General features: G+C 40.7%; 1 protein-coding gene across 6 annotated transcripts in view; it reads left to right on the forward strand.

Moving 5' to 3' along the window:
- The window catches only part of asxl2 (ASXL transcriptional regulator 2), a 206354-nt gene that overhangs the window by 164862 nt on the left and 18525 nt on the right, over nucleotides 1-22967 (forward strand). For all 6 annotated transcript variants that reach the window (XM_063036057.1, XM_063036095.1, XM_063036076.1 and 3 more), the window contains 2 exons: nucleotides 3751-3914; nucleotides 6476-6572. In XM_063036057.1, coding sequence (XP_062892127.1) covers nucleotides 3751-3914; nucleotides 6476-6572 — 261 coding nt within the window. The remainder of the gene's footprint in view (nucleotides 1-3750; nucleotides 3915-6475; nucleotides 6573-22967) is intronic.

Below are 22967 nucleotides of genomic sequence, written 5' to 3' on the forward strand. Positions count from 1 at the left end.
TGAAAATGGGAGGCAGAAGTCAGTGAGAGAGTAAGAAGAAAAACGGACCAAAAAAGGGAGTGTAGTCATGATTCTAGTTAGTACACAGTGATACAGAAATGAGTAAACAAGGCAGAAGAATTTGGGGCTTTGCTAGAGCTGTTGAAAAATGTAATGACGTGATTATGAAAAACGTGGCTCAGACTGTAAGGAATGAAAACGACATTCCAGCTTGTAGTCTTTGCAGATAACAAAGATGGAGATAAAATGGACTGAGTGTTTATGACAATATCAGTTGAAGAAACATTCACAACCAAGAAAAGGGTCAATGTGTTGGAGGGATTATCGCATGAGGCTTTATAGCTTGAAGTGAAGAACAGATGATCATACTGTTGCAACTGTACTACAGCCCGACAAATTCCCATAGGTAAAAAGCTTGAATGCAGAAATATTGGGAGGTTTTAATTATGCTGATATTTACCGTGTTACAGTCAATACAACCTGTTTGGAGGTCTCAAAGCCAGGTGGAAGAAAATGTTTTGAGTCAGCTTCTAGGAAGCTCAGCAAGAAGCATGGATGAGAAAATGAAATTCTGAATTCAGTTCAGGGGTTGACACTGGATGTTGTGTCAATAGCACAGCATGCCTGTGGTGATCATAGGTTAGGTTTACTACCATTATGGAAAGACCGAAGATGGAATTGGAGTAAAGGTTCTAAAATGCTAAAGTGATCTAGCATAAGTGAACTGAAAACTAAAATGTTGTTTCCGTAACAGTTGGCCACTCCTGAAGGCCTGGATGAGTATTACAAATACAGTAGTAAAATTACAGGAGCGTTTGGGAAAATAAAGGATGGGCATGAAAAATTGTGCAAGTGAAATCAAATCCAAAATCTTTTACACATACAGTACATAACAAACGAGATTATTCAGAAATAATCTGTAAGTGGAGCATGTGGTAAGGTTCTTCAAAAAAATAAATTTCTAACCATCCTCACAAAAGAAGGGAATAATGCTGTTTTTGTAATTAAAAATGTGATAAATATTGTAAAAAAAAAAGTAAATATTGAAGAATTTATCATCTTTGAAAATGGATAAATTGCCAGACCTGAATAAAATGTAACTCAAGCTGTTAAAAGAGGCAAAGTTTAAAAATTGCAAAGACTTTCTCAAGGACCTTTATCGTCTTGTGAGCCTGTGCATTGGAGGCTGCATATCAGATGGTGATGCAACAGATCAGAATGCCTTCCATGATACATAGAGACCTACAGCACAGTACAGGCCATTCAGCCAACAATGCTATGCTAATCATGTACTTAATTTAGAAATTACCTAGGGTTACCCATAGCCCTCTATGTTTCTAAGCTCCATGTACCTGTCTAGGAGACTTTTAAAAGTCTCCACGTCTCCACCACCGTCACCGGCAGCCCATTCCACACACTCACCACTCTCTGCGTAAAAAAACTTACTCCTGCTATCCCCCTGTACCTACTTCGAAGCACCTTAAAACTGTGCCCTCTCGTGTTAGCCATTTCAGCCCTGGGAAAAAGCCTCTGACTATCCACACGATCAATGCCTCTCATCATCTTATGCACCTCTATCAGGTCACCTCTCATCCTCCGTCGCTCCAAGGAAAAAAGGCTGAGTTCACTCAACCTATTCTCATAAGGCATGCTCCCCAGGCCAGGCAACATCCTTGTAAATCTCCTCTGCACCCTTCTATAATTTCCACATCCTTCATGTAGTGAGGCAACCAGAACTGAGCACAGTACTCCAAGTGGGATCCACAATACCCCCAACCTTAGTGTAATCAGCAAATTTACGAACCCATCCCTCCACCTGCCTTTGACAAAACCATCCTGACGTTACATGATTTATATTATGCCTATCCAAATGTTCATAATCCTGCCTGTCAGGATCTTCTCCATCAATTTACAACCACTGAAGTAAGACTCACTGGTCTATAATTTCCTGGGCTATCTTTACTCCCTTTCTTGAATAAGGGAATAACATCTGCAACCCTCCAATCCTCCAGAGCCTCTCCTGTCCCCATTGATGATGTAAAGATCATTGACAGAGGCTCAGCAATCTCCTCTCTCACCTCCCACAGTAGCCTGGGGTATATCCCGACCGGTCCTGGTGACTTATCCAAGTGATGCTTTCCAAAAGCTCCAGCACATCCTCTTTTTAAATTTTTTTTTGCTCAAGCTTTTCAGTCTGCTATAAGTCATCCCTGCAATCAGCAATGTCCTTTTCTGTAGTGAATACTGAAACAAAGTATTCATTAAGTACCTCCGCTACCTCCTCCGGTTCCATACACACTTTTCCAGTCACACTTGATTGGTCCTATTCTCTCATGTCTTATCCCCTTGCTCTTCACATACTTGTCGTATGCCTTGGGGTTTTCCTTAATCCTGCTGGTCTAGGCCTTCTCATGGCCCCTTCTGGCTCTCCTAATTTCATTCTTAAGCACCTTCCTGCTAGCCGTATAATCTTCTTGATCTCTATCATTACCGAGTTTTTTGAACTTTTCGTAGACACAGACTGTCCATTCCCGCCCCCCCCCCCCATGGGTGCTGCCTGACCTACTGAGTTCCTCCACTGCATTGTGTGTTGCTTCAGACTCCTGCACTTCTGGTCTCTTGTGTCTTCTGTTCCAGAATTGGCTTGGTGCTTGGGACACTTGTTACTTGTAATACTTGTGAATGGCTTGGATGTGGATATGGATGCAGAGTGAGTAAGAGAGATACTGATGTGTTGAAATGCACTGCAAAATGACAGATGGAATGTGCGATGGGAGTATTGAAGAACAAAGGGACATTGGAGCGCATCTTTCGGGAGAAGTACAGGTAGACAACATGATTTAGAAGACACTGAATAAAGAAGGTTTTAGAGCAATGGTCAGACCTCAGCTGGAGCACTCCATGTATTTCTGGTCACCATGGTGTAGGAAGGCTGTGATGGTGCTGGAGAAGGTGCAGAGGAGATTCACTTGGATGTTGCCTGAGGGAGAGAAATTAAGTTATTTGTGGAGGCTGGGGAAGTTAGGTCTTTAATCCCCAGAGGACAACACAAGAGGAGTATATAAAACTGGAGGTGATAGATTTGGGGTAAGAGGAAAGAGATTCAGAAGGTACATGCAGGAGACCTCCTTCACCCAGAGAGTGGTAAGTTATTGGAAAGCGATGCCTGGTTGAAGCTAGGTGGCGACAGTATTGGAAAGTGTTCAGATGAACACTTGAAATGCTTTGACACGGAGGGCTATGGATCAAGTGGTGACGGTTAACCAATTTCCCCCGGGATCAATAAAGTATGACTATGTGGAAGGCTGCACATGGGCCGGTGTAGATGACATGCATGCTGTATGTTTGAAAGCTGTCTGATTCTAGTTGGGAACTGGAAGAGGTACTGTCTGGTGACCTGATGGGCAATCCTCCTGATTGTAAATCTTCGTGATGCCATGATTCTTTAATACACCCATCAACATTACTCATAATTAAACACGGAATAATTGTTACAGCATTTGTAATACAGTCTACCTGTTAATTTTAATTAATGCAAAATCATGGCACATGAGGCTGCCAAGAATTAGCTGGAATTTTTAAACTGGTGCCGCTGATTTAATCTTGTATCAACATCTGATTACCATAAAATTTATTGTCGTGATTTGGAATTATCATTTTCTATTTTTTTTGAGCAAAAGGGAAAAGAGCAAATTTACCTCTGAGCCAGTTACAATGAGAAATTAATTTGTCTCCTCTGTTAATTTTTAGGACAACTGAAAAGAACAAAAGCCATGGACATTGATGTTGAAACACCAGATTCCATTCTTGTGAACACAAATCTGCGGGCTCTTATCAACAAGCACACATTTTCTGTTTTCCCTGGTGATTTCCAGCAGCGTCTCCTCCTCCTGCTTCCTGAAGTGGACAGACAGGTCTGTGTGTTGTCAATAAACAGAAAAGCAGCTCTGCTTTCTGCCCTGAATTGTTCCAAAAGCAACAGGAATAGTGTCCCACAGAACTCGTGATATTCTACTCACAGTCTGTTATCACCCCCAGAGGCAGCATGCTGAATTGAAAGTCACAGGTTAAATGGTTCCAGAAATACAGAACAAGTCATTTTATGAGGTGATGTAATTGCCCATATTGAAGCTGCAAAGAAAAACCTGCAAATTTGTCTGTCCACAGTGTCAGTCTGGCTGCTGGCACTCTAGATTTTATCGATGGTATCAAAAACACAAATGCGTAATGCCAGAAGCCCTCGCAGATTGAGATGTTGTGCCATATTGATTAGGATAAAAGATAAATCACTTCCACCTGTCTCATTGAAGAAACAGCATTGTGAGTGAACAAACCCAGAAAATGCTGGAAATGCAGAATATGTTGAAGAACTGAGAAAGGAAAGAAAATACTTACTGAGTAGGCCCTGAACATGTAATCGAACTGGGATTTTTAGTGATGTCATTGCAAAAACAGTGTGGCGGAAATAAAATTGTCTGTAAACTGCACAAAGGAAGACAGCTAAATGATGTAAAAGAAATTTGGTGAAGTGTAGAGATTTGCCAATGGTGCAGAACAATATTGAAAATGTGAAGCTTAGATGTGTATTCAAAGCCTGGAAAATAATGAATCAATAAGGAGTTAGAAAACTGTTGAAATATTTAGATTAATCAGAAATTAATCGAGAGAGGAAAATGCACTAATCTGCTGGACCTAAGAAGAGTTCAGACCCCAGCAGCATTGTTCTCTAACCCAAATGTCAACTTGATGCTCTCCCACCACTGTTGTGATGAAGGTGAGCTGTGAAGCTGGGATCTGATGTTACTATGGTAGTCTTAAGCCCACTGGGTTGGTTATAAGAAGGAAGATGACACGTTTTTGGAGGCTGGTTAAATGGAAGGCAAGGATAAGTGAGGTTAGCTAGATAAAAGCAAAGGTCTGAGAAATACTGTAAGTTTTGGTTAAGAGTCCTGTGAAAGAATGCATGATTTTTGAAATGCTTTGGAAAATGCGGGCTTCAGAGCAAATGGGATGACGATGAAGAAGCTAAGGTGGAATACTTTATTTATGTAAGGTAGGAAGAAACCTGATGAAATAACAAGGTGTACCATCTAGGCAATAAATGATGAAAGTCCATCTGCATAAGTCAGGGAAGTCTGAAGAATTGGAAATGGGTTTTGTGAAGCTTCATGTTTTCAGCACAACACGTCCAACTCAATCAGGCCAGCAAAACACCACTTGGTCCTGGGTGGGAAGCTTGAGGACAACTTAATAGCATCCAGCATTAATATTGTGAACTCCTGTTCTTCCTGGTCCTGGTTTCACATTTTAGTAAATTGAAAGAGGGGAGAAAATCCTTTCACATTGGTGGCATCCAATAATCTTCTCACAAATAACTTGCTAAGTCTTCTGATTTTAGTGCAATCTTAGTCACTTGCATTGATTTTAGTGTGTAGTTCTTCAATAGAACTTTCAGTGGAAGTCCCATGAAGAGTGAGAATTTATTTGCAAGGTTCACAAAGCATCCTTCTTGGGTTTCCTTGCAGAACGACTTGCTGAAACTGGCATTATCAGTTGTAGCAGTGTTCCCTTCTGACAGATTATAATTCCTCTCAGCTGTCAACATTTCGCCTTTATCAAATGGGTCTTGAAGGCCAACGTAAATGATGTCACGTCTTTCAAGCTGCAACGAGTCTGGAGTGGATTGCTTCTGTATTGATAAGGGCTGTGGCAGGGAGGACAATGGATGACCGGAAGAAGTGTGGTCCTGTGAAGTGAGAGCATTTTGACCTTTGGATGACCTCCTTCCTGTGGTAACGAGCAACAGATTTTGAAAGGTGTTGGAGATCTATGACATCATAGCAAAGCATCTGCAGAGGATCGATACCTGTTTAATGTGGCATCGGAATCCCTGGATATTGTTGAAAACCAGTGTAGCACTGAGTATATGCCATTGAAGCTGAGAGTCATGGGAGATCGCTTTCCTCTCTTGCAAACAGCCAAAGTTTGGGTTTCATTGTAGATGCTGACTTGGTACAGGTTTACTGGACATGAAGGTGGCAAGTTTCTGAAGAGTTGATTGGGCTGTTTGGCTAGATTCTCTGCAGTGTTATATCTGATGAAAGTTTGATTGATTGTGACTCCAAAAACCTGATGATGGAGAAATCTCACTTGAGAGTTGAAAATGTGTTTGAATATTAAAGAGGATTATTGTGGGGGTAAGTTTTGACATATTTTGCACAATATGTTTGAAAGTCACCCAGGAGTATGTTTTGCAATAATTACCCTGACAGATAAAAATCAGCCACAGTGCAAACCAAGCTGACAATTATTTATCAGTATATTTAGTTTGACTTCACTTCCGGTTAGTTAATTTTGTATCTGTCTCATATCTAGTAAATGCAGCAGTTGTATGCCAGGGTTACCAAGCTCAATATACAAGTGACTGCCTTTGCATTGCTTTTCCCCCAATGTTCTGCTTGGATTTTTCTCACAGGTGGGTACAGATGGCTTGATGCGCTTGAGCACTTCAGCACTGAATAATGAATTCTTTACTTCTGCAGCCCAGGGTTGGAAGGAACGGCTTTCAGAGGGTGAGTACCTTCTGCCATTTAACAGGCATTGTCACTTAATTGTACAATTTTTATTGTTCCCCAAGTGGTTGCCCATTAAGAAGTAGAATTTTGACAAATATGTTGACGCTGTATAGCCACCATATGAGGTTTGATGAATTTCTCATTTGGCATTATCCATTCTGATATTGTTTTATGACTTTTAAAATGTAGTTCTGAAATATTAGTTGACAGAAGTTTACAGAATTAAAGTCTTATTGCTATTCCTGCCCATTCCACATCCCTCTCATATCCATCCAGGGCCCCTAACAGTCCCTCCAGGTGAGGCAACGCTTCACTTGCAATTCTATTGGGAGTTGTCTACTGTATCCGGTGCTCCCAGAGAGGCTTCCTCTACATTGGTGAGACCCAACCTCGAGAGGAAGACCACTTTGTCAAGCACCTTCACTCCGTCTGCAAAGAGCAGGATTTCCCAGTGGCCAACAAATTTTAAATCCCATCCTCATTCCCAATCCGACATGTCGGTCCAAGGCCTCCTTTACTGCCACAATGAGGCCACTCTCAGGTTGGAGGAACAACACCGCATATCTGGGTAGCCTCCAACCTGATGCATGAACATCAATTTATCCAACTTGTGGTAATTTTTCTCCCTTCCCCTTCCCTCTTTGATTCCCCATTCTAGTCCCCCTCTTACGTCTTTGCATCTCTTCACTTGCCAATCACCTTCCTCTGGTGTCCATCCTCCTTCCCTTTCTCCCCTGGTCCATTCTTCTCTCCTATCAGATTCCTCCTTCTCCAGCCCTTTACCTTTTCCACCTATCTTACTTCAACCCCTCCCCCACCCACCTGGCTTCACCTATCACTTTCTACTTGTTCCTCCTTCCCCCTCCCTGGACCTCCTTTTTCTGCCTTCTTACCACTTCCTTTTCAGTCCTGATCAAGGGTTTTGGCCAAAACTTCGACTATTTATTCATTTCCATAGATGTTGCATAATTTTCAATATTCCTCCAGCAGTTTGTGTTGCTATGAATTTCCAACATCTGCAGGTTCGCCTGTGTTTGCCTATTTTACCACACAGTGTTCTGCAAATTCACCTCAAATTCACAACCATGTATCAAATATTTAAAAGTATCAAAATAATCATTCTGTTAAACTTGGTATGTTTTAAAGGAGGTAAACAATTGTTAAAATAATATCTTTTGGTATTAAATGTTACACAACGGGACAGGAATTGTTTTCAGGAAAGATTCCTCATATGATGAGTTCCTATTTTAATTAAATTATTCGGATAAGTTATCAAGTCCACCCCTAATTGGACGCAGTAGTGGATCCAAGTAACTCAGCAACTTTTACTGGCATTATAGAATGGCATGTATAGTTTCCTGTCATGTGAGAGTCTCAGACCAGAGGGCACAACCTCAGAATAGAGGGACGTCCTTTTAGAACGGAGATGAGTAGGAATTCCTTTAGCCAGAAAGTGGCGAATCTGTGGAATTCATTGCCACAGGCAACCTGGAGGCCAAGTCATCAGGTATATTTAAGGCAGAGGTTGATAGATTCTTGACTGGTCAGGGCATGAAGGGATACAAGAGAAGGCAGGAGATTGGGGCTGAGAGGAAAATTGAATCAGCCGTGAGGAAATGGCAGGGCAAACTCGATGGGCTGAATGGCCTAATTCTGCTCCAAAATCTTATGGTCTAATAGTTGATTTAAGAGGTACTGTTTGTTTCTGTGGAAGATAATGCATATCTTGGAGACCAAAAGAAGGAACTGTTGCAAAATATTGATAGTAAAAGCAGCAATTCAGTTGTAATGCTTCTCAGTTCTCCATGTACCATTCCTGTGGCTTATAAAGGTTGTGAACTTCAAGCTGTATTTTCTCTTTTTCTGAAACCATAGCCTGTGTGTGACATCAGAACAATGTAATGCAAAAGTGATCTGATATAGAGTTTTAAAATGGTATTCTAGCATGTCATTCTTCGTCCTCATTTGTGCACTTTCCACTTCAGCTCAGAACAAAAAAATCAATGCCGTTTTTAAGCCTTGTCAAAAACAGTGATTCATTCCATTTCACCTCCATCTGTATCAGAAATCGAACCTGAATGGATAATTTCTGTGAAAGTACATTCAGAGGCATGGCGTCTTAAATCAGGGTGTATTTGCGGTAAATTGAGCAGCAATGAATTCAGGATGTCTAATCTAAATAGTTAACTTCTATAAAGTTTTTATTCCCTATAATCATTAAATATTAATCTTTTAGCATACATAGAAGGCTGGAAATATTTGCTGACCAAAGAGAAAATTAAAAGAGGTAAATTTTTTGATGACGGTATTGAAGGTTTAAGCTGCCTGATTAAATAACAGCCTGATTTGCATAGGCATTCTATTTTTATTTAAAGATTATGAAAGCATATTGCATTTATTCAAATGTTCTATCAGAACACTAAATGAACTGTAAAATTGTGTTAAATCATTTAAGTTTTAGTAATAAATTTGATATAATACTTAAGGAAATTAATTCAAATTTTAGTTAATCTGTTATGATTTCACCAGAGGACGGTTTTGAGCAGACAGATTGTGAAGCAGAAATATTGCTGAAACTAATTATGAATGGCATTCTGCCAGCTTATTTAACAGTCCTGTACACTGAATAATATAATCTAGCAGGAACAGAAACCAAATAGTGTGATGCTGGAAGTTTACAGTCAAAATGCCCAGTAGGTCAGAGAATGTCTGCAGAGATGGAGTTTAACTTTTCAGGTTGGCATTAATCAGAACGAGTTTTATCCAGCAGTCTATTATTCCTCTCACTTCATTCTCTTTGTTACCTCGTGTATTATTTCACTGACAGTTATCATTGATGTCACTTTTAAGTATTTTGTCTATTGGAACTGAAATAGAAGGCAGTAGACCATGTAAAGTAATATCCAGTAAGCATATCTTTTGAGTATAAAACCTAATTCTATAGTATTATTTTCACATTTCCTGTCCACAACTTCCCACTTTATTTTATCATTAGAACAAATAGTCTTAATCGCCATCCACCTTGTTTACATTTGAGAGTGGTTTTCCAACTCTTCTGTTGCCAACATACTACAATAGAAACAGCTTCACAATATTGCTTTGGCTTTCTCTCTTGCAAGTTTTCATTCAACTGTCCGACTCTTGATTACGCTTAATTGAATTCTGTGTTGTTCACTCTTGCAATTACTTTGTCTACACATTGGAAGATGAAAGTAGATTCTGATTGCAAACCTTCCCACTAAACTTTCTAACTAGCAACAAGATTGGGGGAGGAAATAAAGCATCATTAATTTTCTTTTAACTTTCATGATTTCCTTCATTTGGTTTATCAACATTCAACCATGCAGTTGAACTGCTATATGCCACTTAATTTTATTTTCCTTCTCCAATCTTCTAAGCAACAGAACATGTTTGTTTAAATTCCTTTTAGGTGCACTGATGCCAAGAGTTAGTTGTCTGTCAGCGCCACAGTGGAAATCTTTGAATGTCAGTCAGGCTTGAATTCAGAATCATCACTGCCGGTTTTGCTAGGCCAAAGATATGCTGTAATTATATTTTATGACCTAAGCACTAATTTTCTATTTTACTAGCATGATGATTCAGCAGTTGATAGCTCGGAGATATTTTGTGGTGTGCTAATAGACATTGATGGTGTGCCATCTTCTTAAATTGCTGTTTTATATGGCAGTGCCCAACTATCCTATTCAACAATCAGCCTATTGTAGAAAATATTGACAAAATGTTAAGTTATTTTAATTGGGTTGATTTTTTGTTTTTTTTTTGAACAGTGCTGCTTATTTTTCTAATAACAAAGTATTGTTAAGAATATTCCATCAGTCTTGGTTGTTAATTCTTTGAAATACTCTGATTCGTGGTTAAGTTAAAATAATGTGATGTATATTCAAGTAAGACAAAAGTTTGTCTTATTCCCCTGAACTATTGAAGTCAGTGGATTTTGAGTCACAGTGACAATAAAGGTGACCTATTTTTGCCTCAATCCACAGCTATTTCCTTTATGTCTCGTGATAAAGTGCCTCAGAGAGCCATTGGTAATTCTCAAAATCTTCCAGGTTTATACTTGATATTTGCCATTTTTTTTTCATTGCAATGAACAGTGGCCCTTTAATTTAATTTCCAAGGTAAGGTGCTGAGCAAGCAGTGTTGTACCACTCATCTACTTTGCTTATATCAGGTGAACTTACCTTTCTTGGATTGGCAAATGACAGTGTTTTCTTCTTGCATTGTCCATGTCTTTCTGGTACTACCAGCATCTCATTCAGCTTTGGAGCCTCAAATATTCTGGGGTCTCAAAGTTTCCAGCCCCTCGCAGAAATCCAGCAGAACACCCCACCTGTACAAAGCACTTACTGTATCCAGAAGTCTGCACCTCTGTACAAGATCCTGGCCATTTCCCACTTTCCTGGTCTCCTTCTCAGGGTCTTCTATTACTTACCTAATTCATCTTCTCCTTCTGATCTCTTTCCATTATGGATCTGAGACACAGGCATTGTTGTAAATGAGCATAAGACGTTGGAGCAGAATTAAGCCATTTGACCCTTTGAGTGTTCTGTCATTTGATCATGGCTGATTTAACCCCATTCTCCTGTGTTCTCCCTTAAATCTTTGACACCCTTATTAATCAAGAATCTAAAAGCTTCCACTTTAAATATAGCCAATGACTTGGCCTCCACAACCATCTATGGCAATGATCTGCAGATTCACCACCTTCTGAAGAAGAACCTCCTCATCATCTCTGACCTAAAGGGACTTCCTGCTGTTCTGAGGCTGTGCCCTCTGGTCCTAGTCTCTCCCACTATTGGAAACATTCTCTCCTCAAACATTCTAGGTCTTTCAACATTTAGTCGATTTCAGTGAGATTCCCCCATCATTCTTCTGAACTCCAGTGAGTTCAAGCCCAGAGCCATCAAACGCTGCTCATTCATTCCCAGAATTATTCTCGCAAACCTCCTCTGGACCCTCTCTAATGACATGTTGTCTTCATTTTGCTTAATAATCTAAAAGACAGTGGAGGCATGTCTGACAAAAATTGCACATCAGGAAATGATGGCATTGAGCATAGTAATGATTTTGTACCACATCAGAATTTTGGGACTTGTTATGGATATTGATTCTTCCAGTCCTATTTCTAATTGTATGCCAGCAAAACCTAAGGACACAGTACCGGCTATCCAAATCTCCTGCTATCTGAACTGAACATTTGCAATGTTCGCATTCGCATTTGTGCTTTTATCTTCTGAATGCAAACAAACACTTGGTGAAATTAAACTGTTTAGAAGCCAATAAACTTATTTTAGAGTAAATCAAATGTTTGAATCAGAATCACTTGGTCCAACAAGAGAGAGTATTATTGCATGAAGTGAACAAGACAAATAACACAGCATGCTTCCATCCGTCATTAGACCACCCATCTCAGCTTCAACTAAATAGCTGCTGATTATTTTCTCCTGCAGTCCAAGCACCTTCAGTTGTTTCTACCTGCTGGCCTCACTGCATTCTGGTTCAAAACCTGACTGCCTGTGCCTGTGTCTGTGTCTGTGTCTTTTAACTCTAGCTGTTCACAGCCAGAAAGGAAAGGATTACCAGACCTCATGCCAAGCATCAGGGACCAGTGACCCTTCCAGCAGAATGCTTGTGAGTCATTTATCAATTGCTGAGCCAAACTAATGAATTGCTCATTATCCACTGCCCATGAGGGAAACAACACCAAAGTGAGCTTGTTATCATCTTTGACTTGCATGAATACACTGGGGTAGAAGATAGTCCTCAGCCTGCACTAAATGCGCATAAATAGGAGGGCATGCGCGCTGTACTTCACTGAGGAAATTAGGTTCCACTGAATTGAGCATGCTGTACTAGGCTGTGCATTTACTGCATGATTCAGAGGATGAATTTCTACTGCAGCATGTTTAAATATGGCATTTTTTTCAAGAATTTTTTTGTGGAAAATAAGTCAAGAATTACGGAAATGTGTTAAAGAACAGATTTTAAAAATTTCCAAGGTACAGTCTCATCTCATCTTATTACTTAAATTGATTTCGGTATCAATGTAATTCTCCTCCATTTTCAAAAGTTGCTTTTTGAACACAGTATTGTTCTTTGTGAGAAGCAAAGAAAAACCTATGGTACTGGAAATGTAAAATAAAAAGCATGCGGGAAGCATTTTGCAGGTTGGGCAGCATTTATGAATGGAGAAGCAGTTAATACTTAAAGTCAACCATTCTTTAGAATTGGGAATTGCTAAAAATTAAGTCATCTTTAAGTTGCTGAGAAGTTGTGGAGAACAGGATATCAGAGAACAAAAGGGATCAACTATGATATGATGGAAAACAAAAGAGAGTGGTCGTGGTGTTGAGGGAAAGAGGGTGGTTTAGACAAAGTGTAAATGGGAGACCAGTGAATTGTAAAATTACCAGAAATAGCAAAATAAATACTCATGGCTGGGTTGGCTGACTAACCAAGTTCATTTCTGAATAGATTAGATCTTAAGCACCCAGTCAGATAATAAGGTACTATTCCTTGATTTTGACATGGAAAAGAGGGGAAATGGAAAGGAAAATCAAAATGACAGAATTGCCTAATATCTGGTGTAACATTTCAGTGTAGCATTTCAGTTGTTTACACCCAAAAGCAAGATCTTCCTGGTTCCCAACAAGCTAGATTCATTTGAATGCAGTGCCAACACATTGCTTTGCAACACTCAGCCCTAAAATGCACCTTCTTTCCACCCCGCCCCCCAACCATTGCTGTTGTCTGTTTATCATGGAGAAGGAGAAGTTGCTAAGGAACGGGAGAGCTTCTCAGAAAAGGTCATTGAACTCCTTTTAACTACAGTATGCAGTTATCTTGAGAAATGTGTAGGACAGTAACTGGGTGGGTGAATGCATAGGAGATGAAGAACCACCAAGACCATAATTGGAAGGTTTTAGCATGGGAGACTCAAGCGATCCCAGTGGGAAGATCAGTTCTGAGATACATCATGGCCACTTGCACATCACAACAAATGTTATTACAGTAGATGGTCTCACCTATCCAGGCATATATTTATTTGCCTGTTGCAGAAATCTCAACACTGGAGATAGAGGCCTGAGTATCATTGGTTAGACAGTGTTCAGAGCCTTGCTCCTATTTCCTACAGCCTTAGTGCAAACAGAGAAGTGTTACGTTCTCTAACATTTTCGTTCTTGTCCCATTGGAGACTTGGTCTCTTTGTGAGGTTGGAGGGGTTGAATGTCATTGGTGAAGACCATCATGAAGACCCTGGAGAGACTTGTTCTGGAGCTGCTCCGGCCTATGGTCAGGCCACACTTAGATCCCCTCTAGTTCGCCTACCAGCCCCGACTAGGAGTTGAGGATGCCATCGTCTTCCTGCTGAACCGTGTCTATGCCCACCTGGACAAGCCAGCGAGCACTGTGACAGTCATGTTTTTTGACTTCTCCAGTGCGTTCAACACCATCCGCCCTGCTCTGCTGGGGGAGAAGCTGACAGCGATGCAGGTGGATGCTTCCCTGGTATCATGGAATCTTGATTACCTGACTGGCAGACCACAGTACGTGTGCTTGCAACACAGTGTGTCCGACAGAGTGATCAGGAGCACTGGGGCTCCAGAGGGGACTGTCTTGTCTCCCTTTCTCTTCACCATTTACACCTCGGACTTCAACTACTGCACAGAGTCTTGTCATCTTCAGAAGTTTTCGGATGACTCTGCCATAGTTGGATGCATCAGCAAGGGAGATGAGGCTGAGTACAGGGCTATGGTAGGAAACTTTGTCACATGGTGTGAGCAGAATTATCTTCAGCTTAATGTGAAAAAGATTAAGGAGCTGGTGGTAGGCCTGAGGAGAGCTGAGGTACCGGTGACCCCTGTTTCCATCCAGGGGGTCAGTGTGGACATGGTGGAGGATTACAAATATCTGGGGATACGAATTGACAATAAACTGGACTGGTCAAAGACACTGAGGCTGTCTACAAGAAGGGCCAGAGCCGTCTCTATTTCCTGAGGAGACTGAGGTCCTTTAACATCTGCCGGACGATGCTGAGGATGTTCTACGAGTCTGTGGTGGCCAGTGCTATCATGTTTGCTGTTGTGTGCTGGGGCAGCAGGCTGAGGGTGGCAGACACCAACAGAATCAACAAACTCATTCGTAAGGCCAGTGATGTTGTGGAGATGGAACTGGACTCTCTGACGGTGGTGTCTGAAAAGAGGATGCTGTCTAAGTTGCATGCCATCTTGGTCAATATCTCCCATCCACTACATAATGTACTGGTTGGGCACAGGAGTACATTCAGCCAGAGACTCATTCCTCCGAGATGCAGCACAGAGAGTCATAGGAAGTCATTCCTGCCTGTGGCCATCAAACTTTACAACTCCTCCCTTGGAGGGTCAGACATCCTGAGCCAATAGGCTGGTCCTGGACTTATTTCATAATTTACTGGCATAATTTACATATAACTATTTAACTATTTATGGTTCTATTACTATTTATTATTTATGGAGCAACTGTAACGAAAACCAATTTCCCCGCGGATTAATGAAGTATGAGTATGACTATGCCTATGACTAAGTGTGGTAGAAGAAAGGATGGAGATTGGCTGGTGTGGATCAGATTCTGTGATATACTGCCATCTGCCTGTTCCAATTGATATTAAATGTTTCTAAGCACCACTAGCCAAGCAGTATAGGCAACCCCCTTGTTAAAGCATGGTCGTATTCCAAGAAAACTGCATTTTGATTTTCTGTACGCAAACCCCATTTTCCCAGTAAATCCCATGTTATGAGCAGTGAAACATTCATGAATGTTTTTTTTTCTCATATTCAGCTATTTTTCAATATTGACAATTTGATCAATTGTGGTCATTTAATAACAAAAGGCAACATTAGGCTTGGATGGATCAGGCTCATGAGAAAAATAACAAATGATGTAAAATTTTATTATCATCTATTCAATACTGTGGGGCAATAAGATTTGGATATAAGTTACCACGTCGATTGGGTTAGAGTTCCCTCTGTCTGAGGACACATGAACAGCCATGCTGTTCATCAGCAAACAGATGCACAAACCTCGTAGATTAGGAAAGGGTTTAGATGAGTTTGCTGGAGCCTTGAATAATATCTTTTTGTCCTTTCTAGCCATTGGCGAGGTCCCAGAAGACTGGCAAAGAGCTAATGTTGTCCATTATTCAAGAAGGGAAGTGGGGATAATCCTGGAAACCACATCAGTATTAGGGAAGTCACTGAAGAGGATTCTTAGGTTTAGGATTTAAGTGCATTTGGAAAATCATGGCCTAGTTAGGGACAGTCAGCACAGCTTGACGCAGGGCAAGTTGTGTCTTGCTAATCTGATTTGAGTTTTTCAAGGAGATGATGAAGATAGAGCTGTGGGTATTGTCTACGTGGATTTTAGGTCCGCCATAGGAGACACATCTAGAAAGTTAAGATGCATGGGATCCTCAGTCATTTGGCTGTTTGGGTCCAGAATTAGCTTGCTCATAGAAGTCAGAGGTAGTGATCGATGGGAGTTATTCTGGCTGGAGCTTTGGGATGAATTTTCCACAGATGTATATACTGGGACCTCTACTCCATGTGATATATGTAAATAACCTGAATGAAAATGTAGATGGGTAGGTTAGTAAGTTTGCAGATGATCTAAAGATTGATGATGTGGTCAACTTCAAAGACTGGCAAAGGATGCAGCAGGATATAGATTAGTTGCAGATATGGGTGGAGAAATTGCAAACAGAGCCAAATGTGAAGTGTGCCATTTTGGGAGATCAAAATGAAAGGACAGTACACTGTTAATGGCAAGACCTTGAACAGTGTTGATGTACAGAGGGACCTTGGGGTTGAAGTCCATTGCTCCCTGAAAATGGCTACACATGTTGATAGGGTGGTAAAGAAAGCATTTGGTATGCTTGCCTTCGTTAGTTGGGGGTTTAAACTGAAGAGTCGCGGAGTTATGTTACCACTTTATAAAACTTTCATGAGGCTGCATCCGGCGTATTGCATTGAGTTCTGATCGCCCCATTCTTGGAAGGATGTTGAGGCTTTGGAGAGAGTGCAGAAGAAGTTCACTAGGACGTTGCCTGGGTTATAGGTTATGTGATGTAAGGATAAGTTGAACAAACTTGTGTTGTTTTCTCAGGAATAGCAGAAGCTGAGGGGAAATCTAATTTAGGGTTTTAAGATTATGGGAGGCATAAACAGAGTAGACAGCAAGTATCTTTTTCTCAGAGTTGGAATGTCCAATACCAGAGGCTGTGCATGCATTTAAGGTGAGAGGGGTGAAGTTAAAAGGAGATGTGCAGAGCAAGCATTTTTTACACGGAATTGTGGGGGCTTAGAGTGTCCTACCTTGGATGGTGGTGAAGGCCAACGGGACAAAAGTATTGAAAAGGACATGGATGTGCAGGAAATGTAAGGATATGAACATTGTGCAGGCAGAAGGGATTAGTTTAGTTGTGCGTTTGATTACTGATTATAGAAGTGAAATTTTGAGAGTACAGAGTTTGCATCTCACTGTCAGAATAAAAGGCAGGTCTAACAGGTTTAGGGAACCTTGGTTTTCAAGAGATATTAGGTCCTGGTTAAGGAAAAAAGGTGCATAACAGGGCAGGTATAGGCAGGCAGGAACAAATGAGGTACTTGAGTATAAGAAATGCATGAGAACACTTGAAAAGGAACTGGAGGGCTAAAGAAAGATATGAGGTTGATCAAGCAGACTAGGTGAAGGAGAATCCTCAGGGCTTCTACAGATTTATTAAGAGCCGAAGGATAGCTTGGAACAAAATTGGTCCTCTAGAAAATCATAGTGGTAACCCATGTGTGGAGCTGTGAGATAGGAGAGATCTTAAATTAATTTTTGCATCTGTATTTACTCAGGAAATGGACACAGAATCTATAGGTGTGGGGCAATGCAGCAGTGAGGTCATGGATCCTGCACAGATTAGAGAGGAGGAGGTGTTTGCTGTCTTGAGGCAAATTAGAGTAGATAAATCCCCAGGGCCTGACAATATGTTCTCTCAATCCCTGTGGGAGGCTAGTGCCAAAATTGCAGGAGCCCTAGCAGAGATATTTTAAAAATCCTTAACCAAGGGTGTGGTGCCAGAGGATTTAAGGACAGCTGATGTTGTTCCACTGGTTCAGAAAGGCTCTGAGAGTAAGCCAGGATACTGAGTCAGTAGTGGGTTAGTTATTGGAAGGTATTCCAAGGGACTGGATATATAAGTATTACATAGAGCTGGACTGATTAAGGATAGTCAGCATGGCTTCATGCATGGTATGTTGTGTCTAACCAATCTTATAGTTTTTTGAGGAAGTTACCAGGAAAGTTGATTGAGACAAGGCAGTGGATGTTGAATGCATGGACTTTAGCAAGGCCTTTGACAAGGTCCCACATGGGAGATTGGTCAAGAAGGTTCAGTTGCTTGGCATTCAAGGAGAGGTAGTAAATTGGATTAGACACCGGCTTTGCAGAAGAAGCCAGAGAGTGCTTGTAGATGGTTGCCTTTCTGACTGGAGGCCTGTGACTAGTGGTGGGTCACAGCGATCAGTGGTGTCAACTATATCAATGATCTGGATGATAATGCAGTCAATTGGATTAGCAACTTTGTGAATGCCACCAAGATTGGGGTATAGCAGTACACAGGGAAGACTGTCAAAGCTTGCAGTAGGTTCTGGACCATTTAGTAAAATGGGCTGAAAAATGGCAGATAGAATTTAATGCAGACAAGTGTGAGGTTTTGCACTTTGGGAGGACTAATCAGGTCTTACACAGTGAACAGTAGGGCACTGAGGAGTGTAGTAGAACAGAGGGATTTAGGAATACAGATCCATGATTCCTTGAAAGTGGTGTCAAGAGTAGAGAGAGTTGCAAAGAAAGCTTTTGGCACATTGGCCTTCATAAATCAATGTATTAAGTACAGTAGATGGATGTGATGTTGAAATTGTATAAGAAGATCTAATTTAGAGTATTGTGTCCAGTTTTGGTCACCAACCGACGGAAAGATTTTAAGGTTTAAAGTACATTTATTATCAGAATATGTATGCAGTATACACCCTGAAATTCATCTTCCCACAGGCAGCCACGAAACAAAGAAACAGCATGGAACCCATTCAAAGAAAACATCAAACAGCCAACGCGCAAAAAAAGAACAAATCATGCAAACGCCAAAAAAAGAGCGAAAATCGCAATAGAAAACATCAAACGACAGAATCATTGAAACAGTTTAGTTCAGTTCAGATCAATTTAGCACTGTGTTGTTCATTAACTGCAGGCTGCAGAGCCAGTCTGCCCCAATCAAAATCACACAAAATAGCAATTTTTAAAAAAAGTAACCAGAAATACATCATAACATGAACTAAAGAGTCCAATCAGCAAGCCACATCGATTAAAACTCGCCCAAGACCCAAGACTCCAGCACCCTCCTCTGACAACAGTGAATGAGAGGGAGAGAGAGATTGGTCAAATGCAGGTAAATGGCGCTGAACACCCGCTCACCCTCATTGATTTTAATCTTGCTGGAAGCTTTAATTGGCAAGATCAGTGAGAGATGGAGTCTATCATGGGCTTGTGCCGCATCTCCAAGCCGCACACTCCACAGCGAAGAAAAAATTTACAAGGATGTTGCTGGGATTTGAGGACTTGAGTTATTGGGAATGGTTGAGTAGGTTAAGACTTTATTCCCTAGAATATAGAAGATTGAGGGGAGATTTGATAGCGATTTACAAAATTATGAAGGTATAGATAGGGTAAATGCAAATAGGATTTTTCCACTGAGATTGGGTGAGTCTGAAACTAGAGGTCATGCATTTAGGGTGATAGCTGAAATGTTTAAGGGGAATATAAAGGGGATCTTCTTCACTCAGAGGGTGGAGAGAAAGTGTGGAATGAGCTGCCAGAGCAAATGGTGAATGCTTGGTTGATTTCAATATTTAAGTGAAATTTGGATCAGTACATGGATGGGAGGTGGTATGGAAAGCTATGGGAGTAGTCGATGGGATGAGGCAGATTAATAGTTTGGCACAGACTAGATGGGCCAAAGGGCCAGTTTCTGTGCTGTAGTGTTTTATGACTCAATTTAATGTGCCAAGACCCTGTTGCTGTGCTGTACTGGTCAATGTTCTGTGATCAGTCTTAGATTCCTCTGTCTGGAAATATCTACAGGCAGCACCAGAGACCCTGTTCTAAATCATTTGCGCAGGCAAACTTTGAAGATGGAGGTAACATTCTCTTCATTAAGCATTTCTGTTTCTGGTGTTTACATTATAGGGAAGATCAGTGTTGAAGCAGGGGAAATATGGAGGTTGCAATTTATTGCGAGGCAAAGGATGCTAGCGTAGCACTGTTGGATTCCACCTTATGGAATCTACCAGGGTAGTATTAACTTCTGCAGACTTCCCTGCTCCTAGGATGGGATATCTTCTGCTGACTGCATTCCATTTTAACCTGCCATAGTGATAGCAAGCCCATTGGGTAACTGGGGAGAAATCAGCTGCATGAGAAACATATGTGAAGATTATTAAGTTAGCTTAAATAGTTTGCATCATGGCCTGGTATGGGAGCACTGATGGCCTTGAACGGAAAAGCCTACAAAACGTAGTGGATGCGGCCCAGTCCATCACAAGTAAACTTCTCCCCACCAGTGAGCATATCTGAATGGAGCACTGTCACAGGAAAGTAGCATCCATCATCGGGTACCTCTGCCGCCCTGGTCATGGTGTCTTTTTGCTACTGCCTCCAGGAGCCACGCTGGTCATGGTCTATTCTTGCTACTGTCTTCAGAAAGAAGATAGAAGAGCCTCAGGACCTGCAGCTCCTGGTTCAGGAGCAGTTATTACCCCTCAACCATTAGCTCTCGAACCAGAGGAAATTCATTCAACTTCACTCATACCATCACTGAACTGTTCCCACAATCTACAGATTCATTTTCAAGGACTATTCATCTCATGTTCTCGATGTTTATTGCTTGCTTTTTGTTCTTTTTCATTTTTACACAACTTGTCTTTTGTACATCGGTTGTTTGTCCATCCTTTTGGGTGCGGTCTTTCACTGATTCTATTGTGTTTCCTGTACCTACTGTGAATGTCGGCAAGAAAGTGAATCTCAGGGTTGTATATGGTGACATAGATGTGGTTTGATCATAAATTTACTTTGAACTAATTGATTTCTAATGTTTGTTATTGGTTCTGTAATCTTATTCTTTAAATACGTATCATTCAATAGATTTTTTTTCAAACAGGTCCCAGGTGTTTTTAAATGTTTCTACATCGATATCACATCCATTGATATTGGAAGCAATCACACCATGGACTATCATTGAAACTGGGGGAGGGAGGGAAATTGGGCTCAGCAGGGATTAAAGGCAGGCTGTCAGCACAGCTGAACCCCCAACATTAGGAGAGATTGAACTGCCCCGTGCTTCACATTGTCGTTGCTGCAGAGAAATTTGACCAGGACCGCTTTGGACAGAAGTGTGTGATTCAGGACACAGGTCACTGTTGGTCAGCAATCTTGGGTTTAATAGTATATCTGCCCCATAGTTTCCTCCAGCTTGAGGATAAGTCGTACTTTGTATTTTTCTCCTCTGTGAAATGATGGCCTCTCCTGTAGCTATAACAGAACAGCTTAACTCAAGACGCAAGGGATCTTGATCATAGATCTTCACCGCCAATTTTCTGATAGTATGTAGTCCCATTAACTTATCCTGTGTTGCCAGCCCTTGTTATCGCATTTAGCTGATAAATTTACAAGATTTTGTCTCGTGCCTTTTTAAAATCCATTGTTTTCTCATTCTGTCACTTAAAAGCTATCTTTTCATGTACTTAATACCTCTTTAGTAAAGCAGGACTTCCTGCTTTTCCAGTTTTCTTTTGCTGCCATCAGTTTGTTGATCTGGCCTCTGTCAAAGACTTGTATTTCTGTGTACCCATTTGGAAAATAGAAAGCTGGCAAAAGAACAGCTTGTGATTTAATGGGAAAGTCATCCAAAGCACTATGAAGAGAAGCAAAAGGAAACGGATGCCAGTAAGTTGCAGAGGTGGATTTTGAAAAGGTTTTTAAGAGGAGAAGAGTATAGGACAATGGTAATGACTGGAGAAAGCACTGCATGATATCACTTGATGCCTTTGTCCTCTTTATTCAAAGCATAAATGTGTTTTGTTTGACACTATTCCCACCAGGTGTCTGGTGATTGATCTATTATAAATGAAAAGAATAGTATATATGTAGAACTAAACTGCATATCTAATGAAGAAATCTGCATCTTTTTGTGCCATTGTGTTTAACTTTCCCACTACTGTGATTAAAGTTATTTCTCTACTCTCACTTTGAGCCATGAATTTTGCCGAGCAGATAGATTCAGTTGACAGAGTGATCAGCAATCTGGATGAGAACTTGGAAATTTCTTCTGGGAAGTTTATGTGAATTCAGTACACATTTTGATCCAGATGATGTAATTATTCATTTGCTTTAGAAATCTCACAATATCCATAAGTGTGCTTGAAATATATTTTGGAAATACAGTCATCATAAATTGTAGGGGATTAAAAATTACTCAAAGTTTATGTTAAGTTTAATCTGAAACATACAAATATGTAGCCTAACAAATGCACTCTTAGACTTGGCTGCTGGAACAGCTTGCTCTTTGGCTACCTGACAAGAAAAGCTGCCTTCAGGGACTTCTGATTGCCTTTAATGAAAGCAAGAGAGGGCCGTTTGGCCCCTCCTGTCTGCTCTGGCAATCAAGATAATTATGGCCAATCTTTTACTTTGGTACCACTTTCATGTAATAAACCCATATCCCTTAATATCAAAAAATCGGTTGAGCTGCATCTTGAGGATAGTCAGTGCGTCTCCTCAATGCTCTTAGCCTGTAGATATATTAACACATCTTTCAGTGCAGGTAAATTATCCTAATCTACCTAGTCAGAAGGTGAGATATGTAAGGGTTCTCCTCACACATAGGGCAGGAGACTCATGGTAAAGGCCCAGAGATTGGCAGTAGTGTGGAATATGGTTGGTACTGCAGGGTCGATGGAAGTAATGAAGCCACAAGGAAATGTTAATGTAATTGTGGGAATATTGGTGATAACAGTACATCAAGAGGAGCAAAAGTATTTCAATCATGTAGAAATTGTCATGTTAGAACTAGTAATCATATTACTGCAATTAAGTTATGCACTTTTGTTACACAGGAAGAAAAAAAAATATATAGTTCTCGACAAGATTATTGGAAGAAAGCTCTAAATAAGGATGTACTGTTGAGACTTTATAAAGCACTGGTGAGGTCTCACTTGGAGTATTGTGAGCAGTTTTAGGTTCCTTATCTTAGAAAATATGTGCTGAAACTGGAGAGGGTACAAAGGGGATTCACCA

This window comes from Mobula hypostoma, chromosome 2 (genome assembly GCF_963921235.1).
Source record: "Mobula hypostoma chromosome 2, sMobHyp1.1, whole genome shotgun sequence".
NCBI classification, from domain to species: Eukaryota; Metazoa; Chordata; class Chondrichthyes; order Myliobatiformes; family Myliobatidae; genus Mobula; species Mobula hypostoma.